The sequence below is a fragment of the Barbus barbus genome, assembly GCF_936440315.1.
Source record: "Barbus barbus genome assembly, chromosome: 27".
Classification (NCBI taxonomy): Eukaryota; Metazoa; Chordata; class Actinopteri; order Cypriniformes; family Cyprinidae; genus Barbus; species Barbus barbus.
This window is the reverse complement of record NC_136755.1, coordinates 8,376,119-8,388,038: the sequence shown is the minus strand read 5'-3', so window position 1 is coordinate 8,388,038 and position 11,920 is coordinate 8,376,119. Positions and strand designations below refer to the sequence as shown.

At 36.7% G+C, this 11,920-nt stretch overlaps 2 protein-coding genes and 1 long non-coding RNA gene across 3 annotated transcripts in view; 2 read left to right on the top strand and 1 right to left on the bottom strand.

The window, feature by feature from the left end:
• LOC306847620 (general transcription factor IIH subunit 4-like) overlaps positions 1-1,114 on the top strand; it is a 13,570-nt gene extending 12,456 nt beyond the window's left edge. The window contains exons 12-14 of the mRNA XM_079381665.1: positions 46-124; positions 552-613; positions 708-1,114. Of these exons, the coding sequence (XP_079237791.1) occupies positions 46-124; positions 552-613; positions 708-818 (252 nt within the window). The 3' untranslated portion in view covers positions 819-1,114. The remainder of the gene's footprint in view (positions 1-45; positions 125-551; positions 614-707) is intronic.
• LOC306847624 overlaps positions 1-2,591 on the bottom strand; it is an 11,033-nt gene extending 8,442 nt beyond the window's left edge. Inside the window, exon 1 of the long non-coding RNA XR_013782172.1 lies at positions 687-2,591. This is a non-coding gene — a long non-coding RNA (uncharacterized lncRNA). The remainder of the gene's footprint in view (positions 1-686) is intronic.
• LOC306847619 (SH3 domain-binding protein 5-like) lies at positions 2,124-11,920 on the top strand. Its single transcript, XM_079381664.1, has 7 exons — positions 2,124-2,167; positions 2,280-2,548; positions 2,785-2,847; positions 4,375-4,503; positions 8,793-8,954; positions 10,602-10,775; positions 11,198-11,920. Exons 2-7 carry the CDS (start codon positions 2,309-2,311, stop codon positions 11,819-11,821), a joined length of 1,392 nt encoding a protein of 463 aa, XP_079237790.1. The 5' UTR covers positions 2,124-2,167; positions 2,280-2,308; the 3' UTR covers positions 11,822-11,920.

The window sequence follows — 11,920 nt, the reverse complement described above, 5'->3', positions numbered from 1 at the left end:
ATATTCTCTACTTGATGCATGAGCATGTATCATTCTGTCCTTCAGCCCCACATCCTTCCCCCAACCATCAAAGATCAGATCAGGCTGTGGGAGCTCGAGAAAGATCGCTTGAAGTTCACTGAGGGTGAGTGTGTCTTTGTACATATGAGACCAGCTCTGTAGTTCCAAAGCAAATTTACATTACTCAGTTTGTTTTTCCTTCAAATATCAACATTTAATTATTTTTCTACATTAGTATTTTCAGTTATTTAAATAATACAGTGTTACTATTGCATTTAAATGTAACCTCTTGGAATGGCTGTCTCCATTTCAATAAAAAAAGAAATTCCATCTTGATGATATTATGGCATAGAGAACTTGATTCCATTCCATGGGTGACCTGTAGGGTTCATTCTCTCAAATGTAAATGTCAGACTGTATAAGAAGTGTGTTGGAGAAATGTAACGCAAATAAAAAATTTGCATTGGATTAAGGTTTGGGGTAGGGGTCATAAACGGCATCTGAAAATATCTCAGTGGTGCATTTTTTTTATTTTTTATTCATTCTTTCAGGAGTCTTGTACAACCAGTTTTTATCCCAGGCTGATTTTGAAGTGTTGCGGGACAGGGCTCAGGTAAAAAAAAAAATAATAAAAAAATAGCATCTTTCCATGTGTACTTGCTGTGCTTTATAAGTAGAATACTGACCGTGTAACATCTGTCCTGCAGGGTTTAGGTGTGCTGGTTTGGCAGAACCCCGCTCACAGGGTCATGGTGGTGACGCCACATGGACACAGCGAGGTTAAGAGATTCTGGAAGAGACAAAAGAGCCATACATAAAGGAAAACCAGCCCTGAAAGATACATCATTCACTTGAGAATGATTCTGAAAATTACAGCTTATAGATGGACAGGAGATATTAAACTGTAATGAGCACTATTTTTGTGTATTTCACTGCAAGTTCATGTTTAGAAAAAACAAACTGTTTCTATACATGGTTCAAAGCCATTAGCTGTTTATGGAACTGTTTGTGCATTATTATTCCCTTATTGACTTAATTTTGCTTTTGTACCGTCTGTCTTTGATACATATTTGTCTCTGAGGTAAACTGACTAAAATAAATACGGTTTACACTGATTGCTATCTCTTTTGTTTGATGACATGGAAATTTGGTCCATAAAATTGATAACATGGAAATTTAGGCCATGAAATTTACATTTCAGTCACAAGTAATTAGGGGGAAAATTACAGAACTCAGTTTAAGCTTTTATGATGATGGAGATGAATAAAATTGAGTCTTAATGGGCGAATCTTATGAAAACATGCCCAGTTCCCGCTATTTTTAAAAGAGGAATAACGTGAATAAAAATTATATTTTAAATAAAATAAGTCATGCTTATTTTTAGGAACATTTGTACATTATTTTCATGACAATGGAATTACATTGCAATATTATTTAAAGTAAAATAACAGTTACAGTAATAATAATAAAACACTAAATAACAGGCTAATGTGGTAATTTCTTTGCAATAAGACAAATACGAAAAAATATCTATTTTATTTTGTGTATATTTTTTGTAAATATTAAATTTATGTAATTACATTTGATATTTCCAGGGTAAAATGCTATTTTACGTTGAAATACTTGACGTGTACTTGTCAGGTTTCTCAAGTTTCACATATTTTACTTCGTCTTCAGTTTTTTGCAAGTAACGTTAACGTTACAATAAAACCGTGATAATTTTGCATTGGCCACCGTTGTCATTATATATATATATATATATACCAGAAACGAAAACATAAATATACTTGTATGTAAATATACTTTTTGAAGGTCCCACATTAATTTAGCTTGATTTTGCAGTAATAACAGTAACTGTAACGTTAGGCGAAAACTTTGGAACGGTTTCCATGGAAAATGTTTGTAAATGATCATCCTGGACCAAATTAAGGAGAAATAGGGAGGGTAATAAATAACGGAAACTATCAACACAACCAGGGACAATAACAGTGACCGTCTATATGTCTGGCTGGAGCTGTGGCTGTATTTATGAGCCCTGAGCAGTGCGGTCTGGAGAAGCAGCTGTGATTTCTGCAGTTAGCCGCGAAGCTAACGGTTCAGCTCGGGTTATTCTGCGCTGTCAGCATCGCTGCATGACGCTACCGCTGCACACAACACGCCTGCGCCGGTAAATTACTCGCATTCACCGGTTATGTAGCTCTTTACCGGCAAATTCGCAGGTAAATATGTATTTATAGGCATGGCAAACATTTAAGCATTAATATATTCTGATTTATAAGAGCAAAACGGGTCCTTCTCAAGGCCACGGATGGAACCGGGGCGTCAGCGTGAGAACCCCCCCGGATCCGGGGAGCCTGAGTCTGGGGAGTGGAGAGAGGAGAGCGCCGCGGTGGAGACTGGAGACGACACCCTGAAAAACAGAAGCGGGGATGGAGGAAACGAGGAATTTACGAGCAAAACCGAGAACACTGTGGTGGCGGAGAAAGATAAGCCTGAGTTTGATGAAGATGAGGAGCAATATGAGGAAGAGCTGGACCCCAGGATTCAGGTATTAGGATTTGGACCCAAAATCAATTTGATATTGTGTCTATGACTATGAACTCTGTGAACTATGATACATGTTATTCACTTTTTTAATTTTAGTAGTAGCAAAATGTTATAATGATTTGTTTGTCTGTGGTTTTTGCTGGATTTATTTAAATTCATATACCATTGTTTGTTATTTAATACTTCTATTAATAGTAAATGAATGTCAACTTTCCCTTCCTGTTTTGCATTTGTCAGGAGGAGCTGGAACACTTGAATCAGGCCAGTGATGAGATCAACAGACTGGAGCTACAGCTGGATGTGAGTAATATGTATGACACTATGGATGTGTCTCAAAATCTACTTAGACAGTACACAGCCTAAGAGAGATCTTCTTTAAACGATGTAATGTCTTGACATCAAATTTGGTTACACAAGTTGATAGTGATCACTTCACACCTGTTCTATTGTCTTACCTCTATTTAAAGCCAAAATTAGTTGCGGCAAGTTTTTTAGTCGGTGACCAATATACAGATTTCTTTTTAATGGCTATACAATGTCTGGCGAGAAGGGATGATATAGTGATCATTTATATTGTATATAATGCAGTAATTTGAATGAAGTGCAGTGGCAGTCTTTATAATTAACTGTTCAAAACTTTATAAAAATATGACGCTGCACAGCTGTTTTCAATATTTATAATAATAATAAATGTTTTTGAGAAGAAAATCAGCATATTAGAATGAGTTCTGAAGGATCATGTGACACTGAGTGATGGCTCCTGAAAATTAAGCTTTGTATCACAGAAATAAATTACATTTTAAAATATATTTAAATCAAAAACAGTTATTTTTATTTGTAATAACATTTCACAATATTGCTGCTTTTACTGTATTTTTTCTCTGCAGTCTTGTGAGCATAAGAGACTTTTTTTCAAAAACATTGAAAAATCTTATGCCAAGCCCAAACATTTGAACGACAATGTAAATGACACAGTGTTTACAAAGAGAGAGAGATAAGTCTGGTTGGAGTCATAGCCATGTTTGCGTTCAAGCCCTGACTTGAAAATTGATTTAGGAATTCTAACTATGCATTTTGTTGCACTTTATTATTTGGCAGCGGCTATTTACAGTAAGTGAAAATTGCAGCATTTTCTTAGTGATACGTTGTTTACACTGCAAATAGCGATAGATTCGAGTCTATCTGCACTATGTAAAAATAGCAGAATTTTCTGCTATTTATGCTAGTACTTATTGCAAATAGTGGCAAATATCTGTGCCTCAGTATTGTAGTACATTATAAAACATTATGCAGTAATAATGTTTTTATTAAATGGATACTGCCTTATAGGGAAATAAAACCCTCCTTACACCTACCATAACCTACCCAATACTTCATTTTCAACTTTTTGATTATTTCCTTAATTTTTATTGAAAATACATGCCTTCCCGAGGTGATATAAGATGTGAAAAGGGAGAAGAACAAGTTCGGCAAAAGGTGGACTCGAACTCGAGTCGATCGCGTCAAAAAGTACTTATGCGCTTTTTCGCTTTACCATCTTCGCCACAATGTTGCAATGTTGTCTAGCGCAAACACATGTTGGTGGGCAGAGTTAGTGTAAATAGCCTCTGCTAACATTATTATTTTCTCCTTTATTATTTTCTTTCGCTATTATTTATTTTACTACTGTCTTTATGAGCCATGTTTGGGTTGCGAGTCCCCATCGCTTGAGAACCACTAAATTAAAGTAATAATGTATGTATTGTTTGCATTTTTTTTTCTCATCGTGCTAAGTTGAGCATTGTTTTTCTCACTCTTTCTCATTATCTCTGTCTAACACTCATTTAGGAAGCGAGATCCAGCTACAGGAGGATCCTTACAGACTCGGCACGCAAACTCAATGCTCAGGGCTCTCAGCTGGGAGCCTGCATTGAGAAAGCCAGACCTTACTACGAAGCCCGTAGACTCGCTAAAGAGGTGTGTGTGTGTGTCAGATGAGTTCAAGATGTTTTTGTAGTTTGCTGATTCATTTCCAGTCTCTCATTATTGCGAAAAATCCTCCCGCTGAAGCAGAAAGCAGTTCTCATTGCAGTGATTATTATGGTGAAAGAGTGAGTGTGCTAATGTGATTAACCCTGATAACACGAGATGTGATTTGCACATCACTTTTCATTAGAATTTTGCAGCCAACTTCGAATATGTAATTGGACTGATGAAAATCGTTTAGCTGAGGCTATAGAGAGTAATTGAAAACAGTTGAACCAACACAGAATTTAAACTTTGACTTGGTCATCATCGGCCCTCTCATGAAAACTAAATAAGTTTGAGTGCAGATGAGTAGACAAGCTCAGTAAATGTAGTGGTTGTTTATTTAGATCTCTCTATCTCTCTCTCATATATATATATATAGGGGTGGGCGATATGGGAAAAATATCATATCACGATTTTTTATAGAAATATCACGATTCACGATTTTTATCCCGATTCTTTGTTAGTTTTACTATTTTGGTTTTACAAGTTGTCTGAGCATTACAGCCAAATTAGAAAGACAAAGATGCATGGCAGATATTTAGGCCAAAGTGGGTGAAGATAAAAAATCTTTGTCATTATTTTATTTTTCTTATTAAAAAATAAGAACAAAGATACACATTACAAATACACATAATATACAAATAAAACAAACAGTGCTTTATTTCCAGGTACAATAGGTGTATTTAGCAGAGCATTCAATGAAATTGAATGAACAAATATAAAAATAAAACACTAGATAGACTGATTCCTAAAGCAACTGTATTAAAGTTTTTCAGTCAAGAATAGTGAGTGATTTTTCTCTTTGTGTTTTGTTGTTTTGTTAACGTTAAATGAATAGTTCCCCCACAAATTAATATTCTGTCATCTGTCTGTCAATTCTGTCATAATGTTGTATTTTTATATCATCATTTACTCAAAAGTTGTTTTAAACCGGAATGAGTTTCTTTCTTCTGCTGAACATTTACAAATGCCATTTTGAAGAAGGTGGAAAACCAAACAGTTGCTGGTCCTCAGTGACTTCCATAGGATTTTTCTTTCCTACTATCAAAGTCAATGTAGACCAGCAACTGTTTGGTTTTCCACTGAGTAAATAATGACAGAAATTAAATTTTAGGGTGAACTATCCCTTTAATGACAGTCGACAGCATGTTTAGTGTCCTGTCCCTTTAAGAGCTGCACGCATCTAATATACAGTACAGGCACGCATCCGTTTCTCTCTTAACTATTTACTTTCATTTTAGAGATAACCAACTCAGTCTGTATGTAAACCTTGTGTGTTTTGACAGTATTAGCGCAAAATATAACTTAGTTGAGTAATCAGGCGCTGTTAGACAGGCGTTTTAGTGCGCGTGCTTCAGGTGTATGTGCTCAGAACAAGCGCACGTCAGACCAGCGCGCGAATTAAACATTTAACCAGCAAGGCTTGTATGCAAATAATGTACTTTTGCGATCGCGAATAAGTGCAGTGTCCTGTCTGAGTAACTCTACTGCTGTATGTCGTGTTGTACAGTACATAGAGACGGCGGCGCCAGAACTGTATTTGACAATGTGCGCGGTAGCGCGATACTACGATATTTCTTCAAAAGCAGATCGTGGAGACATTTTTATCGTCCACGATCAAAAATCGTCATATCGCACACCCCTATATATATATATATATATATATATATATGTATGTGTATATACACACACACAAACACACACACACACACACACACACATATATATATATATCTGAATAGATGAATTCTACCATTCAAAAGTTTGGGGTCTATAAAAGTTTCTTACACTAATTAAAAATTATTATTATTTATTTTAATTTTTTTATTTTTTTTCTGCTTGAATGTATTTTAAAATGTAATTTATTTCTGTGATGCAAAGCTGAATTTTCGCCAGCATCATTACTCCAGTCTTCAGTGTTGGTCCAAGGTTTTGGGTCAGTAATTGTTTTCTTTTTTTGTTTGAAAGACATTAATATTTGTATTCAGTAAGGAATCTAAGGATGTGTTAAATTGATAAAAAGTGATAGTAAGGACTTATATTGTTAGAAAAGATTTCTATTTTGGATAAATCCTGTTCTTTTTAACTTTTTATTCATCAAAGAATCCTGAAAAGGTATCACAGGTTCCAGGTTAATAAAAAAAATATTAAGCAGCACAACAGTTTCCAACGCTGATAATAAATGAAGATCATATCAGCATATCAGAATGATTTTTTTTAAAGGATCATGTGACACTGAAGTCTGGAGTAATGATGCTGAAATTCCAGCATTGCATCACAGGAATAAATGATATTTTACAGTATGTTAAAATAGAAAAGAGTTATTTTAAATTGTAATTATGTTTTACAATATTACTGTTTTGATCAAATAAATGCAGCCTTTGTGAGCTAAAAACATAAAAAATCTTACTGATCCCAACTTTTGAAAAGCAGTCTGTGTTCATATATGGGAAGGCCAGTTAGTCGTGGTGAAGCTGCCCTCGCCAGTTGCCCCTAGCTGCGGCTGTTTTAATTGTATTGTATCTCTCATCTCGTGTTTGTCATATTACATATGTGTGGTGTGTGCATATTAGACAGCTTGCATACAAAATGCCCTTGAAAATGTTGCTTCTTTAAATTGATCTCTTTTAGAGCAGCGCTGCTTCAGGCATACACATTCAGACGGATAGCTCTGGCACGGCATCATGTCTTGTGCTGTTGTTTGAGCATGTCGCCATGAGCTTTGCATTTTTAAGACAATGTTAAGTTAAAATAGTCCACATTTAAAAAAATGTCTCAAGACCTCTACTTTCTGTTTTTGTTTTTGCTCTCCGAGCACAAGGATATATTTTATGTAGCCTCCTCCTTAGAAACATGTCTGTGTCAAATGACCCCCAAAACCAGCCAAATTATACAGGGCTTCCTTAAGACTAATTAGTCGACTAGTCGTTCTGGCAGCCCACAGTCTGGTAAATTTAGAAAATATGTTTTTTGCACATCCCTAATATTAAAGCGAGATCCAGTGCGTCTAACAGAATTCAGTTCTCATATTTAAGTCTAACACCGTCTGATAGGGTTTGCTGTGAAAAATGGCATATTTTCCGGTAATCACGTGTGTCTGCTTTTAGTAGTGACCTTACACTTTACGAAACCCTTTTATAGGCATATTTTACGCCTCCCAAGTGATTTGAATAAATCTTTATCGGAATGTTGTGTAAAACAAAGGCTACATTTACACAGCAGCAGAATTTGGTTGGGAGTCCTGTTTTGAATGTTAAATACACTTATATTCACAAACTTTTCATTTATAAACAAGAGCGGCTCATTTTGTATTCAGCCTTACCTGCTGAGATTTTCAAGTCTCACAACCGAATTTTGAGAGCGAGTTTAATTAGCCTGTGCTGTATGAACCGCAATGAACACACAATCTCTTCTGCATGTATGTGTTGTGTTTTCTCAAATGTTCTGTTGGTTTATTTAGCTTTGACTTGTGCCTTCCATTTATAACTCAATGTAGTTTCAGTTTTGATGAAACTTTTTTCGTGCATGTCACCATCTTAGATATTTACTTTTAATTGCTGTCACTAAGTTAACAGGTGATATTCATGGCTATCGCAACAATAAAAAAGGGTCTTTGCTTCAGATATTCATTCATACAGACATCATTCGATCCCCTCCTGTAAACTGAGCATTTGAAGAGTCTGCTAGTAAATGCAGTTGTCGATGTGAACGTAGCCAAAGTCAGATTATCATCCTTGGCAAGGATGCCATATTTCCAGCGAGTTATCCCAATGAAATATGGCCTGCCATTCTCGGTTCCTGACTTTTATTGATTGGTTTGGATGTTCTGATCTGTGCACAGCAATTTTCACTGACAGCAAGCCAGGCTTTTTCAGCTAAACGGTTTTCAGATCCAGCCTTGCTCCCATTGGCCATTACATCCTCATTATTTAAAGTGGGTGGTTATGGTTTGTGGTTTGTGCTATGCAGAGTACATCTCTCTTGTATTTTGTCTTATTACATAAAAAATAATATTGCTGTAGAATTGTGTTATTCTTCCATACTAATCCCACATCCTGTAGCTAGTGTTTTATTACATGCATATAACCTGGTATAAAGTTTGGAAGGATTTACAGTGCCCATTCACTTTATGGCTCTCTGTAAGGTCAGCATCCCTTCCTCTGATTGGCTGCATGTTTGCAGAGCTGAGTGATTGATTGCTGTATATGAACTATGATGCATGACCTTACCCACAGGCTCAACAGGAGACCCAGAAGGCAGCGCTGAGGTACGAGAGGGCTGTCTCCATGCACACGGCTGCCAGAGAGATGGTTTATGTGGCTGAGCAAGGTTTATTGGCTGACAGGAACACATTGGACCCTACCTGGCAAGAGATGCTAAACCACGCCACAGCCAAGGTACAACACAGTGACTCAGCATCGCTCTTATATAATTACGGCAATAGGCGGTGGCATAAATTTGCTCAAAATCACAAGTGCTCTTAGGCTTACAACAGGTCTTAATTGCTAAAATCATTCCCTCATCGTCAGAATTATAGGTTTGCCTTGTTAAATCCTAATGTGTCGTCTTTAAATGTGCACAGCTGGTTAGTGTAGATTTTAATGGCAGTCTGGCTTTGATTGTCACAGTGGGAGCAATCGATAATGCTGATGAATGCACACCTACACTTAAAGATCAAGGTTACATGTCTTCATTTATATTTTATTCAAACCCTACCAGTAAAATGGAGCAGCACTTCTTCGATGTGAAATCATCCTACAGATTTGTTTCCAGTTGGGTTGTCACCTAAGCTTCAGTAGTCAATACCAATGCTAGTGAATTTTCAAGATTCTTGATGTCAATTCCAGTAGCATAGAACCTACTTAAATACTGTTAAACACACTCCCTTTTTACAATTATTGCCTCAGGTTTTTTCAATAAATCATTCAAGTGAAAGTTGCAAATTACGTAAATACTGATTTAGGTTTATAAATGAATCATTCAAGTGAACAGTCAGTAATAAAGTACAGAAAAAATGGAATTGTAAGGAATGGAAAAAAAATACAAATAGCAGTACTTAAAGTTTTCAAATTAATCATTCAAATATATAGTCAGTAATAAAAAAGAATTAAGTAACAAATTGCATGTAATAGAATAGCAACAATAGAACAAAAACTAATTAAGTAAACAATGCTTCAAGTTTTTTAATTAATCATTTGACTAAACAGTCAGTAATAAAAAAATATCAAATAAATAAATTACAACAGAACAAAGCATTGGATATACCTAATCTTATTGTGAATGATTTATTGGTGCATGCTATTCCAAAGAATTAAATTGCCTTTGTTATCTTTAATCCAAATGTAAAAACTTTCTCTGCAATGACTTTTCTCCTGATGTCACTTAGGCCGAATGGTTTTCTGTATAGCCAGATAGTTATTTCAGCAAACTCACATTCAGTCTGGCTCCATTCTGTTTTGTAATGCCCTCTTTTAACAATTTATTCAATTCCCAGATAAAAAAAAGTCTTGCTTTTTCTCATTCAGTATCCTGTCTTATTTTGAAATGCATCACATTACAGAAATAAAATGGGTTATTCAGGCAATTCATGATAACTTGAAGCTAACAAAAAAGTTTTCGATTTGCTCTACCATTTTAGTAAACAATCGGTAATAAAATATAGAATAAAGAAACAAATTACCAGTAATCGAACAATTAAAAACAATAAAACAAAAACACAAATAAAGTTAACTGTGAAAGTTTCAGAAACTGAAAAGTAAACACTCAGAAATATATTGGACATTCACACTGTAGACCAATTGATGTTGAATTTTCTTTAACTGTTGGTATCAACTTGATACTGAAGTACTGTACCTTTAACATTCCTGAATGTTATCTTCCTCTGTACGTTTCTACAAACTCTTAAGAATGCTGTTATTAACAGGGTTGATGCGATATTGACTTGTCAAGTCTTTGTATGAATGATACAGAAAGACTAGAGTATAAATTCGATTAAATGTTGAGAACAGGACCGGATATCACGTTTGACATGTTTCTGTTTTCAGGTGAACGAGGCAGAAGAGGAGCGTTTGAGGAGCGAGAGGGAGCACCAGCGTGTCACTCAGCTTTGTCAGGAAGCAGAAGCGCGTGTGCAGACTTTGCAGAAGGCTCTTAAGAGGGTCATTATCAAGTCCAAGCCTTATTTTGAGCTCAAGGCTCAGTTCAACCACATCTTAGAGGTATGCATCAGAGACTGCCCTCTGCTGTAAAGGTATTCAAGGTCTGCTGGCCATATCGATTTAAGTCACAAAATGAAATCCTCCATGAAATGCAAACTAGAGGTGGGCGGAATGAATAGAAAATTGACTTGTAGCATACAAACTATTTTTTTTTTTTTATATAAGTCTATTACATTTAGTAGTATAAAGAAGTAAACTTTTTCTAACATCAGCCAATTAGTGGTTTATTGGCCATAACAAAAAAAAATTGGGTTGAATTTCAATATTAGTGCATCCCTAAATATTATAAAACATTTTTCTGATTGGATGATTATCTGTTTATCTGGTTACCATAATGTCATTAATATATTTGGTGCATAAACGTGACGAATTGTTTGTCTTTTTTATCTATTGTGCTAATGATTATCATCACTCGTTAACAGGAGCACAAGTCCAAAGTCGTCCAGCTAGAGGAACGGGTGGCGAAGGTGAAGACCCGATATTCTGTTGCCCTCCGCAACCTTGAGCAAATCAGCGAGCATATCCATGCGCAAAGAGAGCGCATTCGTGCCGCCAGAAAGCGCAACAGAGCCCGTGGCGGGCGGAGCTCTCCGGTGGGGGCGGAGTCTGAGAGTGTAATCCAGGCAGGGGCGTATGGAGGGGTGGTGGCCAATCCTTTAATGGATAATGACTGGGCTGATCAAGAGAAAACCAGGCAGTGGGTGGAGAAACACATAGAGGCGGGGTGGGGCCAGAGAGAGAGGGCAGAGAAGGCGGGGTCAGACTCCATGTCAGTCATCAGCCTGCAGACCATCGCCTCCGACCTGGAGAAGTTCGATTCTGTGGAGCACTTGGGCAACATGAGTGATGTCGGAAGTATAATAGGTGAGGAGAAAGAGGCGGATAGTGAGAGAGGATTTAGGGCCAATGATAGAATAGTAGAGAGAGAGGTGGCGAACCTCTCAAGACAGGATGCAGAGAAAGGTGCCTCAGGGACGGACAGACAGCAGAGAGATAGAGAGCGAGAGATCTTTGTGAAGCAGCACCACAGAAGTGTTAGTTTGTGAGGAAACAGGAAATTAGAGTTGCCTGTTACTCCACCCCAATCTTGGAGGGCTAAAGCTTGCCTGCAGGCGTCCAAGCGAGACTCTCAACTGACTACAAAT

What these genes read in the sequence shown, in the direction of transcription:
- LOC306847619 (XM_079381664.1), top strand. Translation starts at nt 2,309, where the DNA reads ATGGAACCGGGGCGTCAGCGTGAGAACCCCCCCGGATCCGGGGAGCCT. An exon ending in AGCTGGACCCCAGGATTCAG is followed by an intron (nt 2,549 to 2,784) that starts GTATTAGGATTT and finishes TGCATTTGTCAG; the next exon opens with GAGGAGCTGGAACACTTGAA. An exon ending in TAAACCACGCCACAGCCAAG is followed by an intron (nt 8,955 to 10,601) that starts GTACAACACAGT and finishes TTCTGTTTTCAG; the next exon opens with GTGAACGAGGCAGAAGAGGA.